We start from the raw sequence: 12,404 nt of genomic DNA on the forward strand, positions 1-12,404 counted from the left end.
ACTCACAATATGACGAACACTCCTAACTGTTGGGTGTGTGGGATGTTGCCTGGGCACCAGAAGAAAGGAGGCCCACCACTTATCCCACTCCCATTCTCCCACAATGGTTCCTGCAATGCCTGGTATACTCTTCTGTTCACCCTGCGATGGCCAACAAAAGGGGGGGTGCTTTTCCGTTTAAACAAGATATGCTATCATGATCGGGACAGCTATCCACAAGCTGAGGGTACTCGATTCGAATGGGAAGAGTACTGCCCCGACAACGTGTCTGCACCGCGAATCTACAGTAATCAACGGAACAATAATATGCCAAGCTCTCATGTCATTAATGTTATAGATACTAAAGCTGATCTTTGCATACGAAATAAAGGTACAATCCCTGTTGGAAAAAGTGAATGTAACACCACACTTACATTTGACAGTCCGAATGGCATATCATTTGTGGCATCCCGAAATACATATTTTATCTGTGGCAATAAAGGTTATCATCATCTCCCGTTAGGGTGGTTAGGTACATGTTATATCTCTTTTGTATTGCCCCCTGTATTCATTGCCCCACCAATGTACCATAATGACTATATTCTATATCATGACTTTGTGTTAAATAGAGTCAAACCTGCTGTAGTCCTCGAAGACATTGACCAGACCGATACTGCACTACAACAATATGTGGATTTTAATTTGGGTTTGTTTTCCTTTGTGGGAGCTGCTCTGAACAGTCGGAAGATACGACAACTGACCCGTGTTGTTGAGGCTGTAGCTAATGATACCGCTTTTGCATTGGGGAATATAACTGAAGAGCTTCAAATATCTAGAATTGTTACGCTCCAGAACCGGATGGTTCTAGATGTAGTTCTAGCTGATCGAGGGGGGGCATGTAGAATTATTGGAAGTAGCTGTTGTGTTTACGTTCCTGACAACTCACCATCTGTATATGATGCCATATCTAAATTGCATAAAATTGCTGCTGAAATACATCCGGACAATGGTACATGGACCTTTTCGGGGTGGTTCTGGTCTATGCTTAGTACATGGGGCTGGAAGCTATTGACAATCTTATGTATCATGGTTGGGATATTATTCTTCTTGTGTTTATGTATACAATGTGGCCCTGCGTTATGTTCCATGTGTTTATCAGCTTGTATTCCATCTAGACGAGCTCTTGCCCAAAATGAATTGATGCTTCATAAAGAAGTGGCTCAAATTATGTCAATTGATATAGAAGATGAGTATCCCGACTATGTCCACTATGAGGTAGCTTCAGCTAAACGCTAAAAGGGTCGTCTGTCGTAATTTGACGATGGCTGGGTTAGCGCTTAGCTTCTCTACACGTTATTTCCCTTAACTTGGCCTCATTCGAAAACGCCATTTTGTATGTTACGGCGGCCATTTTAGGGAATGAGCGGCCTCGTGGTCAGCATGCCCTTTAGTCCTTTGTCCGTGCCACTACCCACTCGAGTTTGCCCAGCAACAGGCTATTTTTAGTAACGGTCAAGCCTGTACATGCGCAGTTCCGACTGACCAGTCACCCCTTAGGAATGTTCCGCCAAACTGACCCGTGGTGTTGTAACCCCTCCCATGAGTTGGCTGTGTTCCAAAAATGACCATATATGTACCTAAAACTCTGTAACCATGTACCGCCTACCTTTTTATTACTGTAAATCTGTATAAAAGAAGGACTCGCACCGACGTTCGGTGTGATACTTCTTGCATTGCCGAAGGGTGCTGTAGGAATGTACCACCACCCCATGGGGTCTTAATAAACTTGTCTTTTGTACTTTTCAGTTTCCGTGCCAACAGTTCTTTTGGTGTAAGTGGGTATTCTGCGGAGCATGTAGGCCTTGGGAACCCAATACCACAGGCTGATGGTGTGTGTGCCCGGTGGAAGTGTGCACTGCAGGCTGGTGGTGTGTGTGCCTGGTGAAAGTGTGCACTGACGGCTGGTGGTGTGTGTGCCTGGTGAAAGCGTGCACTGATGGCTGGTGATGTGTGTGCCTGGTGAAAGCGTGCACTGATGGCTGGTGGTGTGTGTGCCTGTTGAAAGCGTGCACTGACGGCTGGTGGTGTGTGTGCCAGGTGAAAGCGTGCACTGACGGCTGGTGGTGTGTGTGCCTGGTGAAAGCATGCACTGACGGCTGGTGGTGTTTGTGACCGGTGAAAGCGCGCAATGACGGCTGGTGGTGTTTGTGCCTGGTGAAAGCGTGCAATGACAGCTGGTGGTGTTTGTGCCCGGTGAAAGCGTACACTGATGGCTGGTGGTGTTTGTGCCTGGTGAAAGCATGCACTGATGACTGATGGTGTCTGTGCCTGGTGAAAGTGTGCACGGACAGCCAGTGGTGTGTATGCCTGGTGAAAGCATGCACTGATGGCTGGTGGCGTGTGTATGCCTGGTGAAAGCGTGCACTGATGGCTGGTGGTGTTTGTGCCCGATGAAAACATGCACTGATGGCTGGTGGTGTTTGTGCCCGGTGAAAGCATGCACTGATGACTGATGGTGTCTGTCTTCGGTGAAAGTGTGCACTGATGGCCGGTGGTGTGTATGCCTGGATAAAGCTTGCACTGGTGGCTGGTGGTGTGTGTGTGCCTGGTGAAAGCGTGCACTGATGGGTGGTGGTGTGTGTGTGCCTGGAGAAAGCGTGCACTGATGGCTGGTGGTGTGTGTGCCTGGTGAAAGGGTGCACTGATGGCTGGTGGTGTGTGTGCCTGGAGAAAGCGTGCCCTGATGGCTGGTGGTGTGTGTGCCTGGTGAAAGCGTGTACTGATGGCTGGTGGTGTGTGTGCCTGGTGAAAGCGTGCACTGATGGCTGGTGGTGTGTGTGCCTGGAGAAAGCGTGCATTCATGGCTGGTGGTGTGTGTGCCTGGTGGAATTGTGCACTGCAGGCTGGTGGTGTGTGTGCCTGGTGAAAGCGTGCATTGACGGCTGGTGATGTTTATGCCTGGTGAAAGCATGCACTGACGGCTGGTCGTGTGTGTGCCTGGTGAAAGCGTGCACTGACGGCTGGTGGTATGTGTGCCTGGTGAAAGCGTGCACTGACGGCTGGTGGTGTGTGTGTCTGGTGAAAGCGTGCACAGATGCCTGGTGGTGTTTGTGCCCGGTGAAAGAGTGCAATGACGGCTGGTGGTGTTTTTGCCTGGTGAAAGCGTGCACTGAGGGCTGGTGGTGTTTGTGCCTGGTGAAAGCATGCACTGATGACTGATGGTGTCTGTGCCTGGTGAAAGTGTGCACGGCCGGCCAGTGGTGTGTATGCCTGGTGAAAGCGTGCCCAGATGGCTGGTGGCGTGTGTATGCCTGGTGAAAGCGTGCACTGATGGCTGGTGGTGTTTGTGCCCGGTGAAAGCGTGCACTGATGGCTGGTGGTGTTTGTGCCCGGTAAAAGCGCGCACTGATGACTGATGGTGTCTGTGCCCGGTGAAATTGTGCACTGATGGCCGGTGGTGTGTATGCCTGGAAAAAGCATGCACTGATAGCTGGTTGTGTGTGTGTGCCTGGTGAAAGCATGCACTGATGGCTGGTGGTGTGTGTGTGCCTGGAGAAAGCGTGCACTAATGGCTGGTGGTGTGTGTGGCTGGTGAAAGCGTGCACTGATGGCTGGTGGTGTGTGTGTGCCTGGAGAAAGCGTGCACTGACGGCTGGTGGTGTTTGTGCCCGGTGAAAGCGTGCAATGACGGCTAGTGGTGTTTGTGCCCTTCGAAAGCGTGCAATGACGGCTGGTGGTGTTTGTGCCTGGTGAAAGCGTGCAATGATGGCTGGTGGTGTTTGTGCCTGGTGAAAGCGTGCAATGACGGCTGGTGGTGTTTGTGCCTGGTGAAAGCGTGCACTGATGGCTGGTGGTGTTTGTGCCAGGTGAAATAACATGGGAAAGCGCTTTTTTGGGCCTCCCTTTTTTCTTGGCCCCCCCTTGACGTATCACCCCCAAACTTTCAGGATAGGAGCAGACAGGAGCGCCCCACGAGCTTTGGAAGTTTCACGAAGATTTGTCAACCGGCGCCAAAGTTATTGGGAATAGAATGTTGCGGATTTCTTATGGAAAATAGGTTCTAACTACAACTACCTACCACCAGTAGGTAATATATATATATATATAAACACACGCACACGCACACACACACCCTCCCCGCCCTCTAGAAATAGTGCCTCTTAGGCCCAAGGTGCTAAGTTGAGAAAAACTTTACTCCATACAACAATGACCATTATAACCCCCATTAGTTTAGTCTGGTCGTATTTAAATTTGTAGAACGCTGGGAAGGAAACATAATCACAGGAACCATGAGGAACCAATCGAAACTCCTTCTGGGATACAGGATATTCCAGGATGTGCAGGCAGCAGTGGCCTCTGTGAGTTACCAATGCTGGTTTATTTAAAGGTGAGCTCACCGCGGGGAAAGGCCACACCTGCCCTCAGGCCTGTGAGAGCCCGCACCGCTGCCACTGCTATTCCGGGCCCTTCTATCTCCCGAGCGCCTCCCTGTAGCCCCTCCCGCACCAGGAAGACGCAGCCACGAGGATGAATCACTGGGCAGCCCCGCGGCAGACTGCAGTGGCGCACCCTCCCTCCGCTGTTCACATAAAGCCTGCCTGGCCCGGACGGCGGTACTGCTTCATCCTCGCTCCAGAGAGCCACACGCATCCCCGCCGAGCGCAGGCGCCGAATCCCGACGAGCTGCAGGATGCCAAAGCCAGGGAGGGCCCCCGAGCCCCTTCACTACTCGGTCGGGATCCTGTCAGTCTCTGCAGGTAGGACCCACGCCCGCGGTTTAAGGAGCTATGTTAAGTAAGATAGCTCAGTGACTTAAGGCACGTGCCATAGAGAGCCTTGAACAATCGAATCTGAAGACGCAGGTGCGTCCTGAAACTCAGAGCTAGCGCCTGAAACTCATCCCTTGAACTGTGGGAGGGGGCAATTTCACAGCGCTTAGATGCCCAGTAGTGTCAAGCGCCGTATGATTATTAAGATGAAAATTATGCGTGGGGGTACAAACAAATCCTCAGTCGAACTCTGGAAATTTAGCGTTAGAAAATGAAAAAATAAGAATTGCAAGGATTTCCATAGGAAGGCATTGCTGAATCTAGCGCCCAGAAATAGCGTTGTGATGTCCTTGTGTGATGTCATGTGCCTAAACTGGCGTCATAGTCTGGTTACGGGCCCCTGGAAGGACATCAACGACTGGGGCTCGTTTGGATATTGTTGTCCAGGGACAAGATGCCGCCGCCTGAAGTCATGTTCCCTGCGTGACGTCACTTTCCAGTGTCAGGGATGCCACCGCCCGAAGTCATGTTGAAGTCATGTTCCCCGAGTGGTCTCTGTGTGATGTCACGTCCTGTGCCATATGTTAATACTCTACCCAGAATACCCAAACTGTGAGGTCACTCCGCTTATGATCCGACTAAGAGAAAACAACATTCTCCGCACTAAGGAGTTTATTTAAATAAGTAATTAATTTAATATGAGAAAAAGTGACGTAAATAAGCCCCAAAGTCGCTGACGAGCCAAGATCGTTTTGATATCACAAATAACAGTCCGTACTTCACACACATTGACAAAACCAGTAGGTGTGGCTTTTGTATAGTGCTTACAGACACAGAGCATACATGGAACATGCCCACATAGATGAACTTTTGCAAGTACTGCAAAATAGTTACCAGAGGTCATGCCCTGACAGACCAGCACACATCCAGGGGTCCAGACACACATAGAAACACACACACACAGGGGCCCGTGCAGACACGAGGCAGGGCGTGTTAAGCATGCTCACACACCTCACATGCAAGCACCTGTGGCCAGCCGCAGAGATGCCCAATGGCTCCATGTCACATGTGACACCTTCAGACACTCTTATACCACCTTCCTATACACACTCTCATTTCGTAATAGTGTGTGCAGTTGGAAAGAACGTTTGTAGTTAGAATACGTGCCAGGGTGGTCAGTTTCCACATCAAAAGCGATGAAGTAATGAGTTCTATTTCTTAAATGACGCATTACATTTCTTAAAAGGCCATTGGCTGAGCTGCTGCCAAGGGAGGAAGCCTGCAGGCTGTGTGTTGGTTACTATTCATTGCTGTTTTTCCTGTATTTCCAGGGTCGCTCCTGCTTGCCGTGAGTTCCTACACCTCCAACAGGTCGACGCCCCTCATCCCCAGCACAGCCCTGGGGGTCCTGCTGGTCACAGTGGCAGCTCTTCTGGGGTACACAGGTGAGACCACAAGGGGGTGCATCCAAATTTGAGGGTCTTACGTCATCTCGTGGGCACTAGGGTGTTGCTAGGATGAACTAAAGCCAAGTTTATCTGCTAACTTAGAGGGTGACTATAGTGTCTGTCAATGAGGAATGAATTAATGAATTAATGAATTATATAATTTATTAAGCACAACTGCAACCCGCGGGAGTCCTTGAGCTCAGCCCAACACAGACTGCATTCACCTTCCAGGTAACAACTCCGCATTCGGGGAACACTTATCTGACCTGATAGCTCATGGTGCACTCGGAGATGCCAATCATCTAATCCTTGGCGACCTCAACCTGCGATGGAATGAGCCCAACAACCCGCTTATCCAATCGCTATCTAGTTTCCTTAGTGACAACAATTTAGTCCAGCACTGCACAGAGGAGACGCACTACAAAGGAGCCACCTTGGATGCCATCATCGCTCAAAGAAACACAATCAAAATCAGTCACATACTTCCAGTCGACTGGTCAGATCACCACATGATCCTATTTCATATTAATCAACCAACGCTCCTTCAAACCCCTATACAAGACCCTCCTAAACGATTGAGAAACTTCTCCCAGATTCCCGTGGGAATCCTTGAAGAACGGAATAGCTCACGTCTCCCTGACTCCATCGACCACCTCTCCACAAACGATCTCACTGAATGTTACAACGCTAAGCTATTGTCCGTGCTCGACCAACTACCTCCCCTAAAGCTGAAAAAGAGCCGAGTCATTCCATCCAGATCCTGGTTCAACTCTGACCTCAACTCTGAAAGGAGAGATCTAAGAGCCAAAGATAGAAAGTGGAGAAATAACCCTTCCTCCATCCTCCGCGATCAATTCAAATCAGCCTGCAGGAAGTACAACAATCACATAAAAAACAAGAAATCCAGTTTTTTCCGTTCTGCGCTGGATAACGACAAGAACAGACCCAAGGAGCTATACAGCATCATCAGACAACAAACCTCCAAACCTGTGTCCTCCTCTATACAGGCTTCCAAAGAACTATGTGATAACTTCGCCAACTTCTTCAATAATAAGATCACGAAAATTGAACTCTCTCTGGGCATCAAAAACCCGCACCTCTCGAAGTGCATCATGGCTGAACCGAATGATCTTTCTCCTCGTTCCTCCTTCAACTCCTGGCTAAGTTTGCGCCCCATTCAGGAATCTGAGATAGTCAGGCTAATCTCCACCTCCTAAACCTCATCGCATGTCCTAGATCCCATTCCTCCTCTACTGACGAAAAAACTGAAACACGCTTTAGCTCCACTCTGGAGCTCAATCATAAACAGCTCCCTGAAAAACGGAATCGTCCCAGACTGTCTTAAAATGGGCCAAGTCACACCCCTACTGAAAAAACCCGGCCTAGATGTTATGGATCTGAACAACTTTAGAACTGTGTCGAACCTCCCCCTTCTTTCTAAAACTCTAGATAGATGCGTACTACTTCAACTAACCCAACACCTGGACAACATCAACCTCCTGGATCCCCACCAGTCTGCATTCAAAAAAGGCTGTAGCACAGAAACCGCGATCCTCAACATCATTGACGATATCTACGGTTCACTAGACTCTGACCAGTGCTGCCTCCTCATTCTCCTCGACCTCTCGGCAGCGTTTGACAATGTAGACCACAAACTCCTCATAAGGACCCTCCAAGAAAGAGCTGGTCTTGGCGAGATAGTCCTCAAATGGTTCTCCTCCTTTCTACACAATCGCACACAATAAATAAAAATAAAAAGCTTCACTTCCGATCTCCAACAAGTCAATAAAGGCGTCCCTCAAAGCTCGGTGCTTTCACCGCAGCTCTTCAACATCTACATGGAACCGCTCTCCAAATTGCTTAGGAAAGCCAACATCCGCTTCCATCTCTACGCTGATGATACCCAGATCTACCTGGAAACTACCTCTCTCAAAGACATTCAAAGACTCAATGATGTACTGAGAGATATCCAAGACTGGCAGACACGCAACCACCTTAAACTAAACCCCGAAAAGACGGAGATACTCCTCATCTCAAATAAAGAAGAAAACCCCCAAATTGCAGAATGGCTAAAAGCCATTGATGCGCTCAATGGGAATCTCACTCTAGCAGGCTCTGTCAAATCGCTAGGGATCACCCTAGACCCAAAACTGAACATGACAAGACATATTAAGAATTCGGCCAAGAGTGCTTTCCTTAACCTCAGACTACTGATATAATAAAACCCTTCATTCCGCCTAGTGACCTCAAACAGGCCACCCAATCTCTGGTACTGTCACGACTAGACTATGGGAATGCAGTCCTCTCTGGAGTTCCCAAAGTACATTTGGCGCCCATCAAAACTACGCTACACGCGGCTGCCAGAATGATCGCCGGCATCAAGAAATTCGAACATATCTTACCTGCTCTCAGGGATCTTAAGTGGCTGCCAGTCGAAATACGGATCAGCTTCAGGACAGCCTGCCTCACCCACAAAGCCCTTCACACCGGCAAACCTGAATACCTGGCGAAAAAACCAAAAAAAGGCGGTCAGACCAGGAACCTAAGAAGCTCAAATTCCCTCCTACTCATCCCTCCAAAAACAAGAAAAAAAGAACTCCCCCTCACATCAGAACTATTTCCTCCTTTGTTGAATTCAAAAGCCAACTTAAAACCTTGTTCCTCAACCGCTCCCCAGAGATTGGATAGCTCGAGGTAACTAGTGGACATTGAGCTCTGCTCCAACTCTAAGACTATGATGAAACCTGAGGACAGTTCTGTCCTGCGGGACAATGTGTTGATCTGATGCTCTTTTGTATATGGTGATTATCTGCCATGTATCTGGTGATCATCTGCTAATATCTGCTGTAAAGTGCTCCGATACCTTAGGGTCAGGCCAGCACTATAGAAAACTTCTTAAATAAAAAAAAAAAAGAAGAACGTTTTAAAATTTTTGCAAAACTTTTGAAAACTCTCCTCACCCTTAGAGAATCCACATCATATTGCATAAGTTAGGGGCCAACAGGAAGAATGCTCTTCTATCTACTTTACAATACCGAGTACAAAGGATCAGTATTTGCTTGCATCTGAGCAGGGGCGGCTCCTCCATTAGGGTGGAGGAGCACCGCCTCACTGCTTTCTCGCAGTGCGAGAAGCAGAAACATAAAATGGTATTTTAAATACCATTTTATATTTCTGCTTCTCACACTGCGAGAAAGCAGAATGGTATGCCTGGTTGGGGGAGAGGGGGTGGCGGGTCGGGGAGGAGTGGCTTGCCCAATGCTGTGGGCCTAGACTGTTTGGTCGGCCCTCTGGGGCCGACCAAACCCGTCATGCGCACTCTGCATTTTCTCTATGTAGGCAGCCTATATGGAGAACATGCCCTCCCTAGAGGCACCCGGCTGGGCGCCATCAGCACCAATCACAATCACATTTCTTTACTTACCTCCGTTCGACTGTATTCCGGAGTTTACTGCCCCCCACCATGCCCCTCTCCTGCCTCACCGCCCCGCAGCACACCCTCCAGGAGCCGTTACTGAAGAGATATCCCTCACTGTGAAGGGTGGGATCCAGGGTGTGAAGAGTATACAGTGAATGCCTTAGGCCTGGGCTGAATTTGCGGATTAGTGGAACTCCACAAAGTAACAAAAAAACTCTGCTGAGCTATCCGGAGTTCCGCTTGCGGCAGAGTGTGTTAGGTGTCGCCGTTCACGCTGATTTTTGCCGCCAGGTGTTTGTCCCGCACTTTAAAATCACACAGCACAAGAGGGCGCTGCTTCTTTATGCCGCTCGCGTAGATCTTCTACTCAAGCGGCAGATTCCTCAACACAAACTGAGATTTTCTCAATGCGAGCGGTAGCGACCATCGGCGACCGCCAGCAGTGAGAATTTTCGCCGGGAGGTGGTCTGGAGTAAGATTTTCCTCACTCTCGCTCACCAATGTCCACGAAGGAGGATAAAAACTCCACTCTGTGGAGTAGAACTCCACGTGGTATAAGGAGCGCGGAGTTGGAGCGGAATTTCACACCCAGCCCTAGAATGCCGACAGCACAAGAACCAGGCACAGAATGAATGCCCGGATGTGGACAAGCTCTAAACACCAATTCTTAGGGGAAATGATATACCTGAGCAAAAAGTATTCAGTAGAGTCAAAAACCGAGTGTCTGCAGTTAAGCTTAAGTTACTTTCATTACATGGTTAATACTAACAGGAGAAAACCCACAGCTCAAAAGCTTCATGTCAAATTAAATACAGCAGTTACCATTGTCATTAGCATATTCTTAGAGAAGCTTTCAAGATGTGTCTCCCATGCCTAAGTGGCAGTAAAATGTTTGCCCCACCTCCAAAAGATGGCGTCCAGGATCAAGATGAAAGAGCTGCTCACCCCAATAACACACACTCAGTAAAATGCCACTAACCAAGTGATGGGAGTTAAAAGAAAGTCAGGCTCCACTTTAAAGAGTGGACTAGAAGCATCGACGTGTGACGCACACACCACGAATTGTTAACGCGTAGGTCGTTGGTGAAGTTCACCCCTCCTGCCAGACAAATCTTGTTGATATTTCATTGACACTGTAAAGTTTTGTGAACTGTTAGGCCTTTTTCCTAGGCTCAGACGAAATCTAAACTACGGTGGCTGAAAAACTCCTGAAATTATATCATTGGACCACGTCCTGAATAGCACCACAGTTTGCAGCAACATTTTAGCACGTTAGCGCAGAAACAGCGCAAACAACCAGAACAGGCGCCACTGTTCACAACAAGTGTATTTTTTGTAGTATTTTTGGCATTTTTCACTGAGAGTTAAATGAAGGATTTGAACGTTCCGTAATGGCAGGTATTTGTAGCAAAATTTCCCCAAAATTGTGCAATTATACAAAAGCAAATCATGCACATTATGCACATCAGGTCTTCACTGAGAAGATAGAACCAGTTGTGTGCCACTGACGTCACAGGGCTAGAGTTACTATTGCCCTCCTGAGTCCTGATGTGATGAAAAGTAATCCTACTTGGGTTTTGACCAGCAAACAAGGCTAGCTAAATGAGGTGCAAAGGTCAAAATGACAGTGAAGGCTTCTACTCAGTCCACTGTGATGCCAGGACGTTCTCATCACTTCTCAGTTCTCTACATTTCTCTGTCATTGCTCCTGGGTGCCAGGCATCATCTTAACAATGTGTCAAGGGCACTAGGACATGCCAGCTCTTCGTCTTAGTTTTTCAGTGGGTGATGACACAGCTCAAGGGATTTGACCCCAAGGACCTAAGAAAGTGGCCGAATCAACCACCCAAAATGACTTGGAAAGACCAGCCTAGAGAGGAGACCCTTTCAGATGGGTAAAGATGAGTGGGTGGAAGAGACGTGCCTCAAAGTCGAACAGCCGGAGTCTAGTTAGCGGCGCTACTGTGGATCCGGGAGTCAGAAACAGTGGCAATGGACTCAGTTCAGGGAGACCATGTGTATCGCCAACTCCACCCAAAGTGAGTGTTTAAAGATCTCGAGAATCAAGATACCCTTCAAATAGGGTCCCCAGCGGTGCCAAACTATTGAGCCATGCCTTGTAATTCTCTGGTCTTGGTCTTGGCTTCTCGGTGGCAGGGCCACCCACAAGACCTTTAGTACCAGTTGGACCCATTAATTCCCACTGGTAAAAGGAGGACAACAGATGAGGATTAGGGTCCTATCACACCATTAACCTGCAGTCTGGAAGCCTAGGTCACAGAAAGATGGTTCACACGTTTCCACAAGTAAGATGACCAACCTCAGCCAAAAAGAGGCATCAAGAGGAACGTGGGGAACAACAATAAAACTCTTACCTTCCGGATGGAAAAGGGCTGATACGAGCTATAATAACGTCGCAAGGGTGAAGGAGGCAGTGCAGATTCATCAATAGACAGAGTCCCTTGAAGGTCCAGAATGTATTCAGCCACCACATAATGAGGATATTGTTAGTGTGGTTGTGGCCAGGTGGGCTTCCCCTCTTGCAAGTTTCATATGAGGGAAACTTCCCAATTCTTGCTTTTCTCTCCCCAGAAAGTAAGCACAATTCTGCGTCTACTCTCATTGGCTTGAACTTGCATTATCATAGAAACCTAGCCATTGGCATGAAAACCTCCTGGTTGAGTCACCTACACATGATTCAAAACCAAGTGTCCTCCCTGGTAGTGGGAGGTTTGCAGCTCATTTATTCCACCCCATCTGAAGCCCCTTACAATGGCTGCCAATTCATGC

General features: G+C 48.5%; 1 protein-coding gene across 1 annotated transcript in view; it reads left to right on the forward strand.

The window, feature by feature from the left end:
• Positions 1–4,559: 4,559 nt before the first annotated feature.
• Positions 4,560–12,404, forward strand: part of LOC147663605 (uncharacterized) — a 32,334-nt gene continuing 24,489 nt past the window's right edge. The window contains exons 1-2 of the mRNA XM_086950327.1: positions 4,560–4,736; positions 6,080–6,193. Coding sequence (XP_086806453.1) covers positions 4,670–4,736; positions 6,080–6,193 — 181 coding nt within the window. The 5' untranslated portion in view covers positions 4,560–4,669. The remainder of the gene's footprint in view (positions 4,737–6,079; positions 6,194–12,404) is intronic.

The sequence above is a fragment of the Lissotriton vulgaris genome, unplaced genomic scaffold (assembly GCF_964263255.1).
Source record: "Lissotriton vulgaris unplaced genomic scaffold, aLisVul1.2 SCAFFOLD_593, whole genome shotgun sequence".
Taxonomy (NCBI): domain Eukaryota; kingdom Metazoa; phylum Chordata; class Amphibia; order Caudata; family Salamandridae; genus Lissotriton; species Lissotriton vulgaris.